Raw genomic sequence first — 23,647 nt, 5'->3', positions numbered from 1 at the left:
ATCAAGTAAAAGACACAAATACATAGTGCATTTAAATTGAATTTAAATCGGTTTCATGAAGCTGTTACTGTGTTGCTTATTCACAGACTTAAGGGAAATTCTGTGTTTCTTACTGTCATGTTACCTACCTTTTTGAAGTTGAAATTATTTGGACGAAGCACTGAAGACATTAACAAATATATGGGCATGGATGTGTCAGACAGACTTATATTTTAAGTAAGCTCTGAGATGATGATTATTCTTACTGTGAACCTGTAGTGAGTTTGTCAGAGAAGAGAAATATAACTCTTGTTGTAATTGACATCTAAGGGGGAGATTCACGTCCCTACTTACCATATATACTAACATGTTCCGTCATAAATACAGATACCCACACACACTGGTACATCCTGCAGCTCTGGCTTAAAAAAAGTCTTTATTTTAGCATGTGTGAGCAGTTAGTACGCAAGCAGACCGGGGTTTAATCCTAATTCTAACGAGAGCAGCCTCTGGGAGATGAGGCAACAGTTGGCCAGGAGCTTATTTTCACCCCAGTGCGAATCTACTCCAGGGCTGCTTCCACATGTTTGGTGTGTGTGTGTGTGTGTGGGGGGGGGGGGCATGACAGATGCAGAAATTAGTTAAGCATATGTGTCTCGCTGGAAGGAACAAAATGATAGACTATGTGGCAGCATAGCAGCACAACCCTTTTTCAGAAAGTGCATTTTAATTGATGCGAGAAGCTCTTATTCACTGAGGTTTGGGTTTATTTTCACAAGGACATCTTGTTGACTGATAAATTGTTCTTCGCCGCCGTTCTGCTAGTTATTAATTGGTCTTTCTCTGTGCACTTTACTTATTTTAAGCAAAGACGGGATCGCAAAAGGTTGAGCGAAATCCAAGGAAATCAGTTTTTAAGAAGCAGGTGATGGTGTTTTTACTTGGTCTGACAAACCTTGACAATAGTAATTGCCCACCTCAGGTCTGATCTCAAAGACAGATGTGGATGGTAGTTTAAATACTATCTAACCCTTAGTATTTTTCTCTGGCACTCAACTGTTGTTATAACTTCATGCGTGCATTAGTGTGTGACTGTTTCTGTCCAATATATTATATATATATATATATATATATCTCATTATGTAATATTGACCAAACCCGACGTGTCCTGCATTTTTTATTTTATTTTTTGTCCGAACTCAACCCAAACCAACACAGTGAGACTAAGCTAGTCTGAGTGAACCCAACCGAGGCTGCCAGTGATCTGGTTGTCATTAAAAAAAGGAACCAATCACAAACCGCTGGTGCAATAGATGCAGACTTAACCCGGTGACGACAGAGAAAGCAATGTCTGGCAGCTTTTGAATAGCAGCTGTCTTTCAATTTGGCTTGCTTCACAGAGCTTCCCGGGGCGACATAGTCATCGCTCCCTAGAAAACTGCATACGTCATCCAGATCATTGGCCTGAGTGGTTGTAGGTCTATCCAGTTGCATACAGAGGCCTTTTTGTATATATGTGCGTTAGTTACGCCTCTTGTTAGTGGGAGGTGACTTCACCCTTTTCAGACTCCTATTCAATCTCAAATGAGATTGAGGTGCAGTCTGGTGTTAGTCACTACTCACCCCATGAACACATGCATGCAAGTCACACAACTGATGAGTTACAACCAGCAGAGTGTGAGTGTAATAAAATGTCACTCAACATTAATAACAGTCAGTTATTCATTAACATTTGTTGAAGTGGAACTGCTGATAACTATTTACATACTTCAACCACCGTGATGTATTTTGAGTTGTTGTGGAGGAAAAGTTTGCCATGCCTACTTCTCGTTACCGTAACTCCTAGACCGTTTGTGATATCTAGAAGATTAAAAAACTATGGACTGGCGATCTGTCCAGGGTGTGACCCCGCCTTTCACCCTATGTCAGCTGAGATTGGCACAGCACCCATTGCGACCCTCATGTGGAGGATAAAGCAGTAGAAGATGGATGGGCTTTGCGCCCATAGACTTGTCATGACAGTAGCCCCTCAGGACTCCTGTGGAACAACTGTCCAATCACAGACAAGGTGACACCAGTGTGTCACACCTTTGTGACATCAGCTTCTCAGTACCGTAATTCCTAAACGAATGAATAACTGCCAGATATCGAAAGTTGAAGTTATCCCGGAAAAAGGGACAGAAGCACTTACTCATTTAACATTTTATGACAATTCTACAGCCATATAATCTAAATAAATCCAGACAGCCTGATTATCGTGATGGTCGTAAAAGGATTAACAGGCTTCGATAGTGGATGTTGCGTTCAATGTGTTGTTGTAAATAGTAAACCCCAGTTGTCATCTGTTTATTAAATACCTATTCCATATTTTTAATCAACCCTATTTTAACCTATGTTTCTCTAAAAGAACTTGAAATGACCTTGTCATTATGGGGATTTTTGTCCAAACATACAACATAGACATACTCGTGTGTGTGCATCTGTGGAGTGTTTCCTCGATGTCTGGGAGCTCATTTTGACCCACTGGCTCCTCTCCTAACAGGCGCTCAGTCTGTGCAGAAAAAATATTCAAGGACCTTGCAACACCCTTGGCAATTCACAGACAGCAATATTTGAAAGATTCTGCATCAACTGCAACTGGTTTGATCTCAGATCTCTACATCCGATGGTAGCTACTTCTTTTTTTTTTCACACAGAGATTGAACAGATGTTTATAAATTAAAGCTTCCCCAGCTCCCGGCTTCTCTCTGTACTTATTCTTTTTCACTGCTCTTGTGCGTTCAAGGATCCTCTCCTGCTTCCATTTTGCAGCCTTCACACTGCCTGATAACTGGCTCTTGCGATGCTCCCCGACATTAGAGTATGTGTCCTCCAGTGCTGCAGCTTTGTGTGCTGCATATTTAAATGTCGCGTTAAAAGGTTCAGTTCCACTGTGGAAACAGTGCTTCAGGAGATGTTTTACTCTCTTTAATATGAAGCACTGCTTTTATGCCGTCTTGTGTTTGGGTGCTGCTTTGAGCTGTGTGCAGTAACATCACTGTCGCTCTGGGCGAGGATTTTATGAAGGTTTCGCTTTCATTGAACACTCCACACTCAACCATACATTGAATGAAATTATCAAATACATCATATTTTTATTTAAAAAAAGCAAATAATGGTGACTGAATTTAACCTTCTATTTGCTGATATTAAGTAGTATATAATAGTTATTTTCAAACTGTAAGCATTTCTGTAAGTGTACGTAGTCGTCTTTGTATGTGTTCATTAAATGTTCAGTGCCTGTTAAATTTGAAGGATCATTCCTCTATTATTTCCAAATTTGAATAAGCAAATACTTCACATTCACTGCTATTTGATAATTTTCTGGGTTTTTTTCTGTTCTATTTTTGTTGCCAGTTAACGGAAATGCAGTATATGTTGTAAACTGTTCGTTTAGTAAAAAATACTAGTTAATAGGTTGACAGTGTCATGTGGCAATGCTCCATCTTGTTTTGAATGTATTATAAGTATAAATATTTAACTTAAGCTTGACTCTTATTAAAAAAAAGTATATTACAAATCAAATTACAGTCTCAATATCGGTCAAAGAAATATAGATTTTACTCAAATCTTCAACTAGAATTGCAAAATAAGTAATTACATCAAGTGTATATGGTATAAACTACAAATTTATATCCAAATTCTGATGGTGGAATTTAGTGGAATTTAAATTCAAATATTTTATTTTTTTTCCATTATGGTTATGTCTCAAGTACTTCTTTCATGTGTCATGAACGATATTGCAGCCTTTATTAATTTCTGTAGTATCAAAATATATATATATATATAGATATATATATATATATATATATAACTTTAAAATACACTGTTAAATTTCAATATTCCCTTTGTGTTTGTTTCTACAGACATAAACATGGCGGGTGAGCCCAAGCCATACAGGCCTAAAGCGGGCAACAAGCGGCCGCTGTCAGCCGTTTACAGGTAAGACTCGTCCTGTATAAAACTGCTGCTGTTATAAATAATGAACTCTCCTCCAAATCCTGCTGCTGTAAATGTACAGACAGATTTAGATCCTTATTTGTTTCTCTTTAATTGAGTTTGTCCAGCGCTCACCACATCTCTCTCAGCCTTGACTGGAGACTGTTCGGCACGGGCCGGTGAAGCTCAAAGGAGATGTGCTTGTTGCAAGCATCATTAAGCATTAACCTGATTTTCTGCCCGTACACATCTGGTCACAGCCAGATCAAAGCGGCGTTTGTTTACTGCAGTCTAATGTGACGCGCTTCTCCTCTTCTCTGTTTACTCTGATAGTTCCTCCGTCAGAAAATTAATAACCATACCAATTCAGTCTTTTCTGATATGTGCATTTTATGCTACTAATTTGTTCGTATGTGCATTGTGTTGTAATCCCTAATTTGCATTCCATAGCTGGAGCTGAAAACAACCGCAATGTAACATAGTAATTATGGACCTGTAACAGAACATTTCTCTTAATTGGAATGCTAATGCATTAGTACTAATTAAAATTCCTGTGTAGCACACAGCTCAAAACAGCTCCTTTTCTTTGTTTTTGAATTCTAAATTATTCGTCAACCTTAGCATGTCCTTTCCTCTGTAATATTTTTTTTTTGCTCTGCAGGGTCTGAGAAATTTTTAAAGGAGATTTTTCTCTTTTATTCTCAGACTGAATATTTTCCTTCTGAAACTTTGCCTTCTTCTTTGTTGAGCTGTGGTCTTTGCATCCCAGCGTGGCTTAGGCTCACTGCCCAACCTGCAGTGAGCTTTAGAGGGTGTCCAATCGAGTCAAAACAGCTTTGGCTTGATCTGCTTACTTCTGACAGGTCGAAAATGCCTCCTCTTTATGCAACCTGTTTTTGTCTCTCTCTCTCGTAGTGGATATGAATTTGATTATGAGTACTACAGGGACGACTTCTACAACAGGTATGTGTCATTCACGTCACGTCAAAAATGTGGCATGTCACAAGAAAACTGTTGACCCTAAACTGTTGCTACACCTGAAAATGTGCTCTGTACTTAAAAAACAAAATGCTTATTATGACGCGTGGGAATATACTTGCTTTTAGCTTTGCAATTGTGTACACTTCAAGGTTGTTCTGTAAATCCTGCATCCATTTTTGGAATTGTTGTGCATGTCCTTAAGGCCCTGGTATTCTTCCGCACACATGCCGCACCTACCGAACTGCGAAGTCGCAGACCCTGGTATACTTGTGCGTCAGGGGCCTGTAGTATCCCACTTCACCATCGGGTGGCGGTACAAGTCTGGACGCAGGGAATAGGTCACATTCCTACCAAAGAAGAAGTGAACAATGCTGCAGCTCCCTCTGACACGTCTGGTTCACAGATGAAAGGCCCGACGGGCAGGGGGAGTCGGGGTGTCAGCCGGTTCGAGGGTCGCCAGGTCAAGGCTCGGATGACTATCCTTGGCAACCTTAGCGGAAGTTCAGTTTGCACATGCACTGTCTACGCACACCCAATGTGCTCTTTGAGCACTGTTCCAAAATCGGGGCTGCGCGTTGCAGTGTAGTTCTGAATGGCTGTACACAAATGGTTACACAGTACAGCAAGTACATCACTGGTTGGATTGTATAATGCGGTTATTACGGTAATTTCACTTGCGCTCTTGCAGGAAGCCGGAGAATCAGCGTCTTTGTCACCACAGAGGAGAGAGTTGGAAAATCATACATAGTTTCCATTTTTTGGCCTGTTTTTGGACATTTTCTTAATTTTAAATTGTTAATACACTATTAACATGCAGTAAATTGTAAATAACAATTAGTTATTAGTAACATTTTCTGGCAATTTTTATGGTTAAAATAAGCAAAAAGAAAAATAGAGGTCCAGATGGACATTTTGAGGCTTAGGTGTTAAAGAGTAAAATAGTTTTTAGTTTTCAGTTTTGCAATTCATCTTTAAATCACTATAGTCACTCAATTTAAATTCTCTCTTTTTTATCAGACATTTTTAATTAAGTCTGTGGACTTAAATGACTGGTGTCAACACATGAACCACCCACAATCACTCTGGGGGTTATTTTATTATCACATGTCTGGTTATGGTTACTACACTCTGATTGGAAAATACCAACAACAATATTGAGTTCAAGGGATTTGCAGAATGTGAGTGGGAGCTCTCTCTTAAGATTTAAACTCTTCATTAAACGTTGGCCTTGTCAGAGATGATTCATTAACCTTCCCTCAGAGGCGCCTTCAACGAGTCAAATTGTCAAAATGGCTGGCTGAACACACACACACACACACACACACACACACACACACCATGTCGTTGTTTCTCTCGTTCATCTGCCAGTGATAAGAGTGATTATCCACTGAGCCACTTTCTAAATGTCAGACTTGTTGAGAGCCATGACACATGTCTGCTGTTGCAGTCAGAGCTGACACCTTCATTTGACATTTAGCACCTTCTACTTTTTATCCTCTTCTCTTTCAAAGGACCTGCGAGGGGATTACTTGCATGTGTGTAATACCCTTGATAATTGTATATAAAAGTGGCAAAGAGTTTTATGGCAAATTATTATCTGGCTTTTGTACATGCACGGCAAAATAATCCAAGATTCTCACTCTTTATGACATCAATGTCTTTAAGTATGGTGAATATTCCTTCGAATTTTAAGAGTTTTAAAGCAAATTCAGTGGTCCATTCCTTTTCAACTCATCAATTGACATATCCTGATCTTTCTAAATATCTGACACATAGAAGGAACATCAGAGAGGTCAAATTATTAAAGTTTTCCTCATGTAGCTAAACTGTCCCTCAATAAAGTGTTTGAAAATATACCTATATCTTGTAGGTGCTATCTGGATTGCTCCGTCTTTTATTTATTTTCTGTTATGCATTGCTGTTCCATGTAATTGTTGTCTACAAAAACACATTATATTACTCTTTGTGAATCATGTGTAATCATTGTTGGTCTTTCTGCCTCCTATCATATATTGTCAATTTTTATTTTTTTGGTGTATTTTATTGTGCAAAATAAATGGAATCAAATGAAAATACTGGAAAAACATAACAGGCTGTAAAAAGAAGTGATAGTGAAATAAACAGGGAAAAACCTTTCAGTTTGTTTCTCACGCTACAATACCTTTTATTGAAAACAGTGACTTATGAAAAACAATGTGAGAGGTGATGTGTAGTGTAATAGCTTTTTTTTTTTCCTTTTCTTGAGGCTTTTTGACTACCATGGCAGAGTGGCCCCCCCACCCAGAGCTGTGATCCCCCTCAAACGCTCGAGGGTGCTCACTCCCTCCTCCCGCCGTGGGAAGACCTCCTTCCCCATCAAAACATCTTCCTCCTCCTCTTCTTCATCCTCCAGACCTCCCACATCCTCCTGTGGGCCCAAATGTACGTACAATCGCTTGTCTTGTTGATTACACTGGACGAGTTTGATTTAGTTTTTCCCCTTGTTTTTTATTCACAAGTACAAATCATTCACACTGAGTGCAAAACATATATAAACCAGAAACAAACAAACACAACAACAAAAAAGGTCATCATAGTCTCATAGTGTGATGTATTGTTTTGGAAAGGTTGGGTGTCTTTCTAGGGGGAGAAAATGTGAATTTGCTTCTTTGATTTTGTTACTTCTCATGAATATTTTGACCTGGGTATTTTCATCCAATTCCACCTCCAGATCATTGACCCTCATCTTTAATAGGGCTGGGAAAGAAGAATAACCTCCTGTTGACAAATAATTCTCAAACATTGCTCATTAATCCTTTTTTTTTTTTCATTTCTAAGAACACAACGACTCACACAAGTCCAGTTGCCCATTGCTAACCCCTGAAGATTATGTTTTTCAAACTAAAAACTGGATATGGAATGAAAAATCTCAAAACCGTGGTGGTGACATGACTCAGTTGTGCTTGCTTTAAAAAAAAAAATCCATCTAACTCACTCCAGCAGCTCGGAGAACACGCTGCATCGCAGTGTAGAGGGAAAACACTAAATCACAAACACAAATATAATCTTAGCTTTGTGTGCAGCAGTCATTGAGTAAACAGCATTACTCCCATCACACAGGATCCATCTGGATCTCATTTGGTCGTCTGATTATCTGGAGAGGCATTAAAACATGCTAAAATGTAATTAATGTGAGATTGGGGGCATCTCAGCGGAGCTGTGGTCAGCTGTGTTTTTCTAAACATTAGTCTCCAGCTGCAGCCTATGTAATTGGCTACAGTGTGTGTTTGCATTGTTGCCTGTCTAGACCAGTGTTATCAGCATGAGCAGCTTGGTAAGGTCTGTCAGGAGGACACAGTTACGTTTAGTATAACAGAGAAAAAGTGGTAAGAAAAAAAGCCCGTCTCCCATCCTCTTTCTGGACAGAGTCAATGAATCTCTCGCCCCTGTCTAAACACTGTTGCTGCATATTTCGGAGAGTAATTCTCCTCTGCCAGGACCATGAAAAATCACTGTTTGAAGAAGCTTTGGCCGAGATAGATTGGGCAACAAAATAAGGTTAGCTTGTCCAAACAACAGGGCCAGTCACTGTTGGGCATTCTGAGCTACTTGGGCTGTGTATGAGTAACAACTGAGGGGAAAATAAAGATCCAGCTGTCACACGACTGGAAAATGAAGATGGATAGATTTTTATTGAAAGACTTTGACACAAGCGTTATTGGGAAAGAACACAAGTTCATTTTTAAAACTTGTGCAGTTTGTATTTAGTTACTCTAGTGTGAACAGTTCTCTGAATATTACATTGCTAGTACTTAATGGACACAGTATGTCATCTACACACTGCTCACATTTAAGTGCTGGACTATGTCCCCGTAAAGATGATGTGTCCCCATTATATGGGTGTGTAGACACATCTACGTCTCCACAATGTAGGAGTAACACAACCACAGATAGCCTCACATCTCTTTACTAGTTTACAACTAAATGTGTATGGAAATAAAAAGGTCAAGGGCAAAAAAACTATGCACGGTTTTATCAGGACTGCAGAGTTGTGGTAATGACTCAGTTGTCCACAGGGGGACAACTGTTCTACTAGTTCTAATTCAAACTGATGCTGAATTAGTCTAGACTGTATGTAATCTATACATATATGGATGTAGTCTTCTGGGTTCTTCCTGAGGCCAAATAGATGGTGTAAAAATATTGAATAGTGATGCCGCTGGTTGCTAAAGATCAACGTTTGAATGGAGGTCTATGGTAAAATCCACCAACTTCTCACTCGATTTATTATGTCAGTAAACAATTTCCTGTTCAAAACTAATGGTCTGAATCACTAGTTTCAGTTCGTCAGGAGAACACTGCGTTGGTTTTGTAAAACCGAGGAGAAAGCACGGCACATATGAATTTCTTGACGCAGAAACTGTCATGATTGAGTCCTCAAAATTGGAGTAAGCTCTGCAACCTGAAGACTATGCCCATTTGCCCATGTACATTTCCTAAAAGTACACAATAAACCATCTAATTAATATTAGATGGGAGAGACTGCATGGAGCATTAAAGCATGTTGAAATAAAAAATAAGATATGCGCGTGTGTTTATAAATGTTCTTAGTGGTGATGCAGGAGTGCATGAAAAAGCAATAAAGGATACAATAAAAGTAAAGAAATAGTGCTTTCCTTCTATTTGTGTATTAAGATTTGTCCCCAAATCCCCCACAGAGTAAATATCTCCAGCTTGTCATCATTTTGACATCAGCATCGCCAGCTCCAAAAACCTTTGTCCGGTTTAATCTTCATAGACCAGTGATGGAGGAGATCCTCACTTTCTTTAAACCAAAAATGTCGACACGAGCTCCTAAATTTAGATCCACTTCTCATTCCCTAAATCTTCCCTGACGCACATTGAATAGACAATAGCATTTTCTTCTTGTTTCCCCGTCCCTAGATGCTGTGTTGATGAAACCACTGGATTAGGATTTGTGTGCTTTTCTCTCTCTGCAGCTTATGTGACTGATAGCACAAAAGGCCTGGAGGCGGGCGATAAATTAGAAACTGTTCCGCACTTTCTTATCATCAAAGGACAACTAGTAAGCTGCCCACTGTGAGCGCAGATAATTTCGGAATAAGGAAGTGAGTGTGTACGAGTGTGCGTTCATGGACGTTGTCTTGTACACACAGAACCAGGTGAAGCTGAGAAGGGAAGATAGAGGCAGTTCCGTGTGTCCCACATATCGCAGTTTATACACCGCTTTCTCCTCTTTTCCCTTCACAAAGGTTGATTTTGTGTATCTCTTTACCTTTTAGGATTGATGGCTGATTTTCCAGATACACAAACTTCACTTGTAATGACGCCATTATAACATTATAAACCCCTATTTTTATCTGTTCCATATGCACATTAATCAGCCGGCTTCTTTCTTTAAAGAAGAACGTGTAGAGTCTGCAATGGCTCATACCTACAGTCGAGGCAGCACGTGTTTTGTTTGTCAGAATGAATTTCAGTGAAAGATTAAAATGTCCCTATGGGCACTCTAGTTTAGAACAGGCTAATATGTCATGCCTTTTTATCATGCACTGACATCTGCTCCAATTGTAGATGTTTATGTATTATGCATCAATGTAGCTCATGCATAGTAGTCGTTCAGATATGAGGAGGAGGCTCTGCATTATGATGTGGCGTGGGTGTCAATATCCACAGAGAAACTAAGGTAAAGTGCCGCATGCAGACATGATACCAAAACAACTAGTGTTTTGATTCCGTGCATGTCTCTGCTTCTTGATTTTCCTGGCTGAGGCTTTTTCAGGAAGTCGTGGGTTTATTTTTCGAGCACTCATGCGTCCTCTCTCCATCCCTGACAGAGCACGATAGGTGTCAAAGAGAATTTTATGTTCTCTTCTCAACTTTTGGTGTCTGGCTCTCCCCTCCATACCCGAAAAAAAAAACAGACATATTTCAGCTGCCAAGTGTTAAGGAATGAGATTATCTTATTACTTTACAGTCCAAAGTCTTTTAATCTCCTCAGTGCATGCTGCTAAGCCAGATCGTATTAACGTCCTTCAGATGAAAAACATTTTTATTTTCAGCAGATGTTATTTGCATATAACATCAAACTTCAGACTCCGACTTTGACATGATCTGGTTAAACTTAATTTACCCAAACCTCACATATTTAATGTAGAGTGAAGATCACACTGAGACTGATGCAATGTGGCAAGAGGAAAAGCAATTATTAATAAGGGAGTAAACCGAGGCTTTTTCTGTATGTTTTTTTGAGGGAGAGAGAGGTTCTAGTTAATTTAATGTTGAACTGACAATACACACCACTGGTTACGTGACACTTTTCACTCAGTGTTTGCCAATAGGTTTTTTCCTTTTTAAATGTTTACCTAAAATAATTATATAAAGGCTGCATATGGAAATACTCTGTGATGATGTGAGACAAAGACACACAAGAGAGGTGTAGAAGAGAATGCAGTCAGGGGTGGGGTGAGTGGAGACGAGTGTCAGGGCAGATGTGTGACAGGAGCATAGCAGCAAAAGTGAAAGGCGAAGGTCGATAAGACAGTAGTGAGGCCAGCTGTGACGTATGGCATGGAGACAGTGGCACTGTGTGAAAGACGGGAGGCAGAGCTGAAGATGCTGAGCGTTTCATTGGCAGTGACCAGGATGGACGGGATTAGAAATGAGCATATTCGAGTGACAGCTCAGGTTGAACAGTTCGGAAATGAAGCACGAGAGTCAAGGTTGAGATGGTTTGGTCCCGTGCGGAGGAGGGACAGCGTTTATATTGGACAAAGGATGTTGAAAATGGAGGAGAAAGAAAAGAGGAAGGCCATAGAGAAGATTCATATGTGTTGTGAAAGAGGACATGAGGACAGTTGGTGTAACAGAAAGGGACACAATGGAGAGGATAAGATGGAGGCAGATGATCCGCTGTGGCGACCGTTAAAGGGAGAAGCCGAAAGAAAAATAACTAAATTAGTACTTCCTTTTAGTTGAGTAATAATAATGATTCCTTTTCACTTGGAACAGTGAATGTTCGTGTTGTAATATTACTCTGTGTAAACATCTCATCCCAGCTGTAAGATATTGGCAGTGTTGCACAGAGTGGTGGGCGTAAGCCTTGTACTAATCCTCAAATTGAAAGCAGCGGGTCCCCAGTTTCAGCTGGGTAACTTTGCATTCGGACGGACTGAAATCTTTCTTTTTCCTGGAGGAAAATGTGACTCACAGAGAGATGATTTGATATCCAGAATTAAAACCTGGGCACATTAGCAGACGGCAGCATGCAGCCTGTAATAAACTGTATTAGACAGTCGGTAGAATGAGTTTGCAAATGACAAACACAACCAGGGGTGGGGAACATGTTTTTCCAGAGGGGCTTCAGTTTTTAACGAAATAATAATCATTAAAGGCCATCTTTATATGCAACATGCACAGCTTTTTTCTAAGTAAAAGTGCTGTAAATTTAATTTAGTTTCTTTTAGTTAAACTGATGCCACAAAACTGTTTGGTGTGTAGGCCTATTCGCAGTAACTGTGAGTACAATTCCTGAGCATTGTACAACTGACAATTGTGAAATATAATAATATGTAGATGTCCGCTAACAACTTCAGCCTTCTATGTGGAGGCTCTCGGCTCCAACGCTAATGCGCTAAATGAAGCCAGAGAACATCAGTCCAGACACAGCCAAAACAGTCGCTGTAAGTGAGGGAACGTGGCCCAGGAGAATGTCAATGTTGCCAGGTTTATTATTACGAGATTTACGGCCCTTCTCTACAATGGAGTCCATTGATTTAAGTAGAGGAGCCTGTGCTCTTTTGGTGAGTTAAGAAGTACAATCATCCTCACAGTGTTCAGGCGTCCTCAGCATTAAATTATAGAAAAGTATCAATAAGAGTACTTATGTATCTGTTTCTGTGTGGGTGAGCAGTGTCAATATAAATGATAAAATACTATAATAGCAACCGATTCCTAACCAAAGGTAGCTGTAAATGAAGTCATTCTGTGTCTGTTTTTGTTTCTGTGTCTCAGCAGTGAAGACGGACCAGCTTCAGACTATTAAGCGGGAGCTGACTCAGATTAAGATGAAGATCGACTCTTTACTGGGACGTCTGGAGAAGATTGAGAAGCAGCAGAGAGTCGAATCTGGTGAGGAGCAGGAACGCGGCATGAGGGAAGGGGAAGAAGGGGGTGGGGGAGCACATCGACCACAGAGGGAGGGGAAATTAAGAGCATGCACTGGCCATACGTCTTAGTGACATTGAGGGAGATAAGAGCAGCAGAGCTCTCTGTCATATCAGCAAACAGGCGTCAACGCCACGCTGACTCAGTGTATATAAGGGGTTTTATAGATGCCCGGCGCTACACGACAGTCTCAGATTGTTGTCAAGGTCACAAAGACTTTGCCTCAAGTGTTCTATTTTCCTTCAGACAATAGTTGGATTTCTTAAAAGTGAGGATAAGTTCTCAAACAGAACAGTAAAAAAAACACCAGTTGACTTGTGAAAGCATGAAAAACAGAGAAGATGGGAAATCAGTGGCATTCGACGTGTACTTTATCAGCTTTAAATCAAACTAGACTTTTGGGAAATTAAAAATTAATATAATAAGACATAATAAATTAAATGTAATCCTTGAACTAGATATTAGCCAAAATTAAAACCCCTGGGAGTGTTGAATGACACACAGAGTGAATTTAAGACCGTAAGGGAAAATGGAATGGAATGTAAAAGTGATGAATTTAGTTCTCAGACATGATGTGAATTCTTTTTGGTTATAAATTAAATTATAAAAAACACAGCATACCAATGTGTTCCATTTCACACAATATGCTCCAACACAATTGAAATGGTATATGCTAAAGCCGATAATAGATGAATTATCTCAGAATATCTGCGATATTAAAGTCCAACAAATGTCGAGCCCTCCAATTATTTTACATTTTAATTCACACTGTGGTAAAAACTGAAATGTAATTTTCTTACTCTACATATTTTAAAGATACACAACCTTTTTTAATCAAACTTTAAATGTCCCTCAACATTAAAAGGCTGAACAGAATCATGAAGGCTTTTAATCTTAAATGTTTCTGAATACACAATGTCTTAAAAAAAAATGTTGAAAGTGAACGTGAACAACACGACGAGTCGTTTATTTGTAGATTCATCATTTTATGGATCTGCTTCACAAATTAAAATAAAAAAAAAGGGGAGGACAAAATGAAGCTAAATACATAAACATTAGACTGCGGATCCAGGTGAGCTGAAGACAAGAACTCCCGCAGGCACAGTTGCTGGGTCTTTTAGCTAATAGCAAATGTATTGTACAGCTGGCACATCGGCCGCCTTGGTCCACTGGTCAAATTTATCTGAAGTGCACTGGACAAAAATTCACTTTGCGTTCTGACTGAACACACCTCAGTAGTTTCTCCAAAGTGCTCCTTCATTCCCCTCAATTTAACACCGGGTGGACTTCCAGAAACATTTATCTACACTTTAGCTTCAGAGTAGTGAGACATCTTCTGCTACTTTATTATTATGTCCAGGTTAGTTTAGAGGACCAGCTTGGTGCTTTGGCGACAACAAACGGTTCTACATTATCCAAAGAAAACCATCGGTGTGATCGTAATGACTTTGTTTGCATGGACACAGGTAATCGGAATAAAAGCCTGACTTCCTGGTTTGGGTTATCACATGTCTTTGTAAAAAATAACTGGAAATGGATAGAAACATAACAGGAGGGAGAGAAAAAAAAGGGGGCTAAAGCCAACAAAGATTTATTATTAGAGACTTTAAAAGATCTCCGGATTGTAGGGCAGTAAAATTAATGTGTTTGGATTGATGTAAATGTCCTCCTGCCCTTTTCCCCCCTTTTTATTGAACGCCGGAACTGAATGAACTGCTGAGCCTGTAGCGCCGTTTAGAAGAACAGACGAAACAAAATTATTGTTTGAAGAACAGGATGTACGAGAAAAAAAAAAAAAGGCTAATAAACGGAAATGAAAGTCACAGACGGGAGAGACGAGGGACATTAAATTGATGTTGCACAGTGAGGAGACGAGTAGAGGAGGAAATATCGAGGGCAAGCAGCAATTTTCAATAAAGGAGGAACTCAAGCTTCTTCTCTTTCTATTCAACCTTTTTTTTTACATCTGTGAAAACATTTCAAGGCACTTGAAAGTTTTTTAAAATAACCCTAAATAGACATCAATAGTCATTGAAAGTGCTTTTATTTTGTTTAAGAAAGAAGTTAAGTTTATATTTAGGTAAATGCTTGTTTGTTACGCCGCCACCTACTGTTTCATGCCCTGCATTGCTTGATGGACGTAGGCCTACGCAGGACAAACGTCGTGTTGTAATTACTAGCAGTGTTGTGGACACTGTCCATTGTATCTCTCCGCCGTTGATGTGAGATTCCGTGCAGAAAAATTGAGCGAGTAAAGTTAAGCAAGAGAGAGCAATTGACACGATGCCTGGGAAATGAAAATTCTAAGATCTGTGGCTCACAAACAAACATTACAAAGACTGACTTTGACCAAAACCCTAAGGGCAATCACTTGTCCAGATGCAGAGTGTGCTGCAAATCAATAAAAGTGGACATACAAGTTTGCCCTCCCAACTTAAGCAGTGTCAGCACACTTGATCGTTGTATTTAAGGGAATTGGTTCTGGAAAGTCCTTCGAAAAGTCCTTGAATTGTTATGAACCACCAATGTTGTGTATTAACAACATCGCCCGTGTCTCACTCAGAGTCTCAGAGAAAGTATGAGGACAACTGCGACTCCCTGCATGAGGAGTCCGTGTCAGAGACGGCAGAAAACTCCGGGGAGGAAGCCGGGGACGGAGCGCTGGACGTGGAGGCGGGAGAGATGACCGATGGATGCGAGGACGACTACGACGAGGAGGGCGGCCACCATCTGGTAAGAGAAACGGCTGACAGGGCTGACAGCTAGCGAGGAAGAGAGAGAGAGAGAGAGGCACTTTGGGGAGCTCTCAAGTGGGCGCACGCTCTTTGCTTTCGGAAAGTAAATTTTTCAGAATTATTCATGGCCACAGATCTCACAGAGTGCGGCTTCACATGAGTGAATGGCGCCCGGACTGACAGTTTCTCCCCATCGACCCCGGCTCAAACTGGAAATGTGGCTCTTTATAAGCCCAGGCTCGCGCTCTTGCACACACTTTTAGGCCACAATCAAAGCCAAGGGCTTAAGACACTGGTATGTGATGGAGCTTACCATGTTGAATGTAGGACAAGGAAGAGAAGGATTGTCACATTTCTCCAAGATCATTTTGATATTACATCAATTTACAACAGGGTGAACGGCCTGAGCAGGTCTGCGTCACCTGTATTGACATAATGGAACGTCTGGATTTGGGTCGATGCCAAAAGAAGAACTACAAAATTTTCAAATTTACGTCACACATCACAGCCCCCACTGCAGATCGCTTTTCACACCATCACCACACCATCAAAATAATAAAGGACCAGTGAGTAGTATTTAGTGCCATCTAGGGGGGAAGATGCATATTGCAACCAATTGAAACCCCCAGTACAATACGGCATCCACCATGGAATTGGAAGAAAATAAAAACACAGCAGCTCTTCATTTTCAAGTGATCGTCAACATCGTTTTAAATATTTGTATTTTATTTCTGTTCATGGAAACATTTCACACACTGGACCTTTAACCACTTTATATTCTATTGCCAGTTTGTAGCAGATTTGGGGAACAATTAATATCTTTGCATTCTCAATTTAAAACCCTTAGAAATCAAAAAGATATTAAATTTTGAACAGATCCTTGATGAACACCTGATTTCCACTCATGTGTTGTTAGTGATGAAGGTTCTCTGGTCAGAAAATACGATTCTGCTTTGTTGCATTTACACAAACTCCTTTATGCCGTGCTGTTTACATTTCTGCTGAACTCATAGAAATAACAACCCTAATAACAATAATGTGTATCATTAGAGCTTCAACAATGAACTATCGCCATCAATTAAACCAAAGACATTTTCTTTTTTATTTCACATTATATTTTTTTTCAGGTTCAAGTGGTGCCATCCGAGAGTTCAGCTGAGGCCGCGTGGCCATGCTTTTGTCCCGTTGTGCTTTATTTATTAGCCTTTAATCGCATCAGCATGGGCTCGGTCTCCTTGATGAGAGCCTTGTGTCCTCGCTAATGGAGGAGATTATTGTTCGGAGAAAACTGCTGAAAGAGATTTATTTGTTTCTCTGAAGGTCACACTGATCACGGGGCGGGATAATGTACCCGCGAAAATAAAACACCTCTGCCGAACATACTGACCTTTGGCGGGAGATTAAATCCATGTCCACTTTAAAAGCGCGCTGTGTTTTTCTCTCTGCTCTGCTTTTCAGATAGAGAACCATGTATCAGATATTGACAACTGAGATCAGGTAAGAGCTCTATTTCTATTCCAAGTGTCCGTCTGTGTTCTGTGATACGGCGACGCATTACTTCTTCATTAACTGGCGTGACCAGCGAGCTGTGTCTCGAGCGTCTCTGAACATTCTTTAATCATGAGCGTCATGACAATTGAAGGTCCAGCTCCACTGAAGGGCAGCTAATGTCAAATTCAACAGTGGGAGCGACAACGATATTCCACTGGGCCAAAACTGCCCATAAACAGCATTCATCTCATTGTGTGGAAGGAGGTATGGAGAGCGAGACCTGAGGTAAAAAAGTTTCCCGCCTCTCGTCTCTCGGCGTGCGGGTAATGACGCGGCCACATCATCCGTTAGCTCGGCACTGCCCAGCTTTTCATAGCAGGAATAATGTCGCTACGCCGAGTTAAGCTCTGTTACAGTTTTCATTATCTAACAGATCCAAGTGCATACTTTTAAGCCTTGGTTTGATGTAGTGTTTTTGCTATAGTTGTTTTTTGTTGGGTGTTAATCATCTTTTTAAGGAAAAATTATTTCATCATGTCGAAAATGTAGTCAAGCTTGAAACTTGAGAGAATGAAGTTCACTGATGCTCTGGTTTTTATTATCTGGTCTAGTTTTAGTATTACGCTCATCGTGTGACCTGCATGTGTTTTATTATGTGTGGACCACAGTGTGAGGATTTTAATCATGTTGCATGAACATAAAGTCGCACTAAAGGAAAGATTGCTGATTTTCAAGTAGGATTTTTTGACCACACTTTTTTTTTCATCTATAAATGCACAAGTATTGCTACTTTCATTGGACCCTTTAACAAAATGGTGAATGGTAAATGTAGTACATGACAAATTCTCTAATGTTTACAATTCATTATAATTTTTTGATCAAACAACACAAGCTACAGTAGAGCTAGATATCCTACTGCTTTCTAAGCTAAGCTAATTACATCCCACGACAGTAAAGCTTCAAATTTTTGTAGGCGTAAAAAAATATTAATAAGTCAATCAGAAGCATTTAACCCATAAATCCATGACGGCAAATCTTTAAACAAAAGGTCATCATTCGTGCGATTGCGGTTAATTCTTCATCTGTAGAAAACAGATTTATCTGGGTTATGGGTTAACCGTTCTAGAAGAAGAAGCATTATGATTCAGTTTGACTTCAATAATTGATTAACTGTGTCCATTTGTCAAATCATAAATAATTTTTTACCATCCATTATCCATGTTGACAGCTTGTGTACTGCTAGGAAATGTTCACAACAAACAGATAAACTTAAACTAAACTACATGTTACTTTCTTGTAATTCCCTCATTTGCTTTTCCACAACTCTTTTTCATCGTATGCTTTTAAAAACATGACTGGTTCTTCCTGATGTTGTGGGGAATATGTTTCTTTTTAGTGTTTTGCTTGTGAGTGCAGCAAGGATAAAAAAAAACATTTAGAAGAACCTCAAAAAATCATGTCCAGAAGGATTAGAGAGGCAGTTCTGGTTATAGCAACACTTCTGCATTTCCCTTGATACATTTCTGGGGCCATTTAAAATGGAACAGGCTTTAAAATTCAACTTAATCCCCATCTGATTATAAACAGCCAGCGTGTTAGAGGAAGGAAACGCCATTTTATAATTGTGTGTTTGGTTGTTTATCGTCAGATTTCTCTTTTTATCACTGCAGGGTGAGCGAGTGGAAACCTCTGTAAGAATTCATCATCACCTTCAGGAGACAGAACAAAGGGTCTCTGAGGGATCAAGACACCCATTTCTGGATTATAAATTGTGTGTTCAGGAGATGCTGAATCACATTTAGGTTCCCCAACTGTGCAGCACAAACCTGACTGTGATTTGCTCTCCCCCAGAAAATGTATTCAAGATCCATTTTAATGCATTTGGCCTGAGTCGACCCACCTGGATATATCTGTGCAACGTCTATTTCATTGCAAGAGGCTGACGGTATCATCCTGGTCCTGGTGATCCTGGTCCTGAAAAACCACAAAACAAAAAAAAAAAAGAAGGACGTAAATGGACTTGAACATTGACGATGTTGATCATTTTATTGTTGCTTTTCTGAAAATGTGTTTGCGCTGTAATGTTTTATTTCATTTTTTTCCAGTGAATTTCTGTTATTGCTCAAGCATCACATGAATAAACGACGGTCAGAACAACCAGAGAAAAGTACGAAACGTCGTTGCTGCCTCGTTTGGAGTCCATTCATATTGTACATACAGCCGGTAGCTGAGAGCATGACTTTTTCTCTTGCTTTATCCATTTATCACACAGACGCCCTGCAGGACTGTACCATCACATATTCCCGCTCCTGCCAAGTTTCAGAGGCAGAAAGGGCTTCCTGTGGTAGAAAGCCAACGCTGGCACCGGCCTCCTGCCAGGAAGCCTTACCCTAGAGTCTCAGTGGCCTCCTCCCTGCTCGCGCTGTGCATCCCAACATAGATTGCTGCTGCTCCAAATGAGCCAACGCCCCTTTCTTCTCCTCTCTCTCCATCACTCTGTCTCTCTCTCTCTGAAGTCTGCAGTGATTTTTTATTTTATGTAGCTCAAATAGATGCAGGAGCAAAAGAAAGCATTTTTAAATATATTTGTAGGAATCTTCTTGTTTTGGCTTCTCCCTTTCGGGGTCGCTGACAGCGGATCGTCTGCCTCCATTTGTCCTCTTCTTCTCTTCATGTCCTCCTTTGCAACATCCATGAACCTTCTCTGTTGTCCTTTTGCTCCGGCAGCTCCATCTTCAACATCCACATGTGACCAAACCATCTCAACCTTGCTTCTCTTACTCTGTCTCCAAAACCGTTCAACCTGAGCTGTCCCCCAAATTCTAATTCTGGTTCACTCCCAACGAAAATCTCAACATCTTCAGCTCTGCCACCTGTCTCCCATAAGCCATACATCATAGCAGGTCTTACGACCATGTTGTAGACCTTCACTGAGTTTGATGTTGGGAAGCAGCATTGGATCATGGGAACTGTTGTCTCATTGTGCAGCGAATGGCAATGGGTTCTGGTTATTACTGACAAATACACACGATAAGACGATTAAAGAACACGACAACACAAAGCTGAAGCTGAAAACAGATGTGGAATAGTACAGAAGTCAATATCATTGTTACTGTACAAGCTGACACTCGTTTGGTGCAGTTTTCTATCGGTGGTAAGTTCACGATTTCTGCCACTTCTCATGATGTTCATGTTCGCGTGGAGCTGCTCACGCATCAACGTTTAATTAGTGGCTCAACCTGCAGCTGAGCAATTATAATTAACCCGACGATAATTAAATTGCCACAAATTGGATTGCGTCACAGGTGATTGGGTGTCGGCGTGTTCTGCTGTTCATTATTCACATCATGTTCGGTTCTTTTTTTTCCACGGCGGAGGAGGTACTGTACTTGTCAAGAGCTAATACAAACCAGGTGTTTTGAATGCTGATGATGTTGTACTGTAAAAAAAAAAAAAAAAAAAGAGGAATGAATCAAATTAAGAGCTTTCCGAACACTTTTGAAGAACAAACATTATCTGTCTGCCACTATTTTTAGTTTCTTCAGTGGCGCTGAAGCATCGCTGGACAATTAGGTCACGTCATGTGCAGTGCGTCACAACTTATTTGCTTTTCACTGATTTTATGGTCATTTCTACAGTATTTATAAATAGAAGAAGAAGAAGAAGAAGAAGCACTGTATTTGCTATTAGTCCATTCCCTATTAAACACTTCCAGGAACTTATTTAACTCTGTTGTTCTGTGTCGCCAACTCAAAATCCTTATGAAACTCCTCCTCAACAAATACGCTCAAAAGATCCTGAACCTCGTCGGCCGTCCAATTGTCATACATCCTTTTCATTTGCTCCATATTTTTGAAATGACCGATAGCGAAATGAACAAGTTCTTCTTTTGAAGGTCTTGTTTAAAAGTTGCAAGCAAACATCTAAATTGACTAATATAACATTTTTATAGTCTATTCTGGTACTTTTCAGGATGTATTACTCAAATTGGAGAAATAAAACTCTTCGCTTTTTAAGTATCTCCACTTGTATCCCCACAATTCAGTCAAGGTTACATCAATCACATCTATTGAAACATTTAGCAGCACTTTCAGCTTTTAAGAAAAAAGATAAAGGATCTCTCAATACAATATTATTTGACCCTCAGCAGTTAGAAACGGTTCCCAGGAAAATTGCATCAATACCCCAGTGATCTCTAACATTTCAGTGCTTTTATCATCTTACACAAAAGCCACACTGTTTGTTTTATTTGCACAAAAGCTTTGAAAATAAAACCACGGTCTCTCGAGTTTGAGTAAAAAAAAAAAAAAAAGAAGAAGGAAATGTCACCTTGCACAATTTCATGAAAACATGGTCACACCTTCTCTGTGCTGGCAAAAGAAATACAAAAAAAAATTACATTCAATAAAGTAAAAATACTGACTGTCCTGCAGCTCATTCAAAATAAATGTCTGGTGAATGATGATAACGTGTAATATTTAGCACTATTTTTGTATCCAAAAACATGTTTAAGGGAAATGGCTCTGCTACATGTTTATCTTTTTTGCTGGTAGCCTGTTGAACAGTATGGTGACGTGTATTTTGCAAAAAAAATTAAGAAAAAAAAACCCTCATTGCTTTTAAATGTTGTTATTTGTCCCGGGTCACGTTAAAAGCATCTCTTTTCAGTTCACACTGTAAATAGTCTTTATCGCGTTTATTTCTGTCACAAATAGAATTTAAAAGAGGCGTTTTATTGATTTTGAAATGTTGCTGAAATACTATATTGACAGTTTGTTCGGATGATTGAGGGTTTTGACCAAAATCGTGGAGCCCGTAGAGGTGTGTGTATCTGACAACTGTTGTATAGAAATGTACATTTTTTTGTAAAGATATTTTTATCAAGAGGCATGTTTACCGTACCTTTGTATTTTCTGTTCACGTATGAAAACAAAAAACGGCATATTACAACTGTTGTAAAGCTAGAAAACCCATTGTCGTACTTATTTGTGTTCTTATCAGTCAATAAAAATGTTTGTGTCGCACATTTAACAAGTCAAACGTTTCAGCGATGGAGACTTTTATTTTACAAATAAACATGGCGCACAAATGCAGACATGATAATTGCTTACAGATGGTATGTAAATATTTGGTGGAACACATTGATACACGCCACTTAAAAACCCATTCATCACCACGCCATCTTCTTTCAATGCACACTTCTCATTTAATCATGATTTATATAGTTGATTATGTGGCGCATGTGCCACGGTTGTCATCAGAATGGCACTTTAACAAGTTGTGCCACTCTGTGTTTGAATACATGTCAAATTAGCGTCAGTCAGCAGTAACAACAGCCGCTTGTCATCTTGTTTTTCACAAATGTCAACGCTGATGGCCTGTAAACAGCGCCGTGTACACTCGGCTGGGAGTTTTTCTGTCCACCCGCTGTTGATTAACATGAGTTTGTCTCAAAGTTTGTGACAATTAGGAACACATCAATCTGTCAAGTGCCATTATTTCCCAAAGACATGACTGTTTGCTGTTCTCGCTGTCCTTGTTTTGTTTTGTTTTTTAATTTAACCAATGTCTTGGTAGTTTGTCACATCACTGTACCTCACACAGTCAATTTGCTGCATGATCAGCAACATCGCCACTATCTTAAAACCCCTTATCAACAGCTCATGCCCCTGTTGCTTCAGGGAACACGGCTTCATATGTTGATAAAGAGTAGATTCCATTTTCTGATTCAGAAAGGAAACTATTTATTTATTTATTTATGTTTGTGAATTTACAAAATAAGATTTAGGGGAAAACATAACTTAACAATTTAACATTCAATATGCCATATGAACCTAATTAATTTACTTGTGATATAGGAAAGATATGTATTATATAATATGCTGTAGCAACCTAATTCATCTAATTTACAGGTGATATAGGTGAGATATTTATTATAATGTGGCATTAAAATACCACGATATGTCATCACAGATTGAAGAAATACTTTGTTGCCCTTAAGGCATTTTATTGCACATATTTGTATTTTTCTTTTTGTAGAAAATTTGGTTATGATGATTTATGTTCCCAAATCGTAACTGCATAGTTTTTGGCATTTCCAACAATTAATATTTTTACAAAGTAGGCATTTTTTTAAACCATTTTTTTTTTAATACTGACATCACTTCCTGTTTCAGCCTATTTATGGTGATGGCACTTCCTGTTTGGCTGCAGGAAGAGCGGCCATGAGACATGTCCAGAAATGTTTGATCCGGTAAAACGTCGTATGAGAGAGTGTGGAAAATTGGTGAATTCAATATATGAAATGTTAGAAGTGA

At 39.5% G+C, this 23,647-nt stretch overlaps 1 protein-coding gene across 5 annotated transcripts in view; it reads left to right on the top strand.

Moving 5' to 3' along the window:
• The window catches only part of LOC131462750 (RNA-binding Raly-like protein), a 103,810-nt gene extending 81,440 nt beyond the window's left edge, over positions 1-22,370 (top strand). For 4 of the 5 annotated variants that reach the window (XM_058634261.1, XM_058634269.1, XM_058634252.1 and 1 more), the window contains 7 exons: positions 3,885-3,960; positions 4,873-4,920; positions 7,184-7,359; positions 12,952-13,068; positions 15,668-15,837; positions 17,298-17,336; positions 19,001-22,370. In XM_058634261.1, the coding sequence (XP_058490244.1) occupies positions 3,885-3,960; positions 4,873-4,920; positions 7,184-7,359; positions 12,952-13,068; positions 15,668-15,837; positions 17,298-17,330 (620 nt within the window). In that variant the 3' untranslated portion in view covers positions 17,331-17,336; positions 19,001-22,370. The remainder of the gene's footprint in view (positions 1-3,884; positions 3,961-4,872; positions 4,921-7,183; positions 7,360-12,951; positions 13,069-15,667; positions 15,838-17,297; positions 17,337-19,000) is intronic. The other variant, XM_058634275.1, reaches the window with a different exon arrangement.
• The last annotated feature ends 1,277 nt before the right edge of the window (positions 22,371-23,647 follow it).

The sequence above is a fragment of the Solea solea genome, chromosome 1 (genome assembly GCF_958295425.1).
Source record: "Solea solea chromosome 1, fSolSol10.1, whole genome shotgun sequence".
In the NCBI taxonomy this organism is placed as follows: Eukaryota; Metazoa; Chordata; class Actinopteri; order Pleuronectiformes; family Soleidae; genus Solea; species Solea solea.
This window is presented reverse-complemented; position numbering and strand designations above follow the sequence as displayed.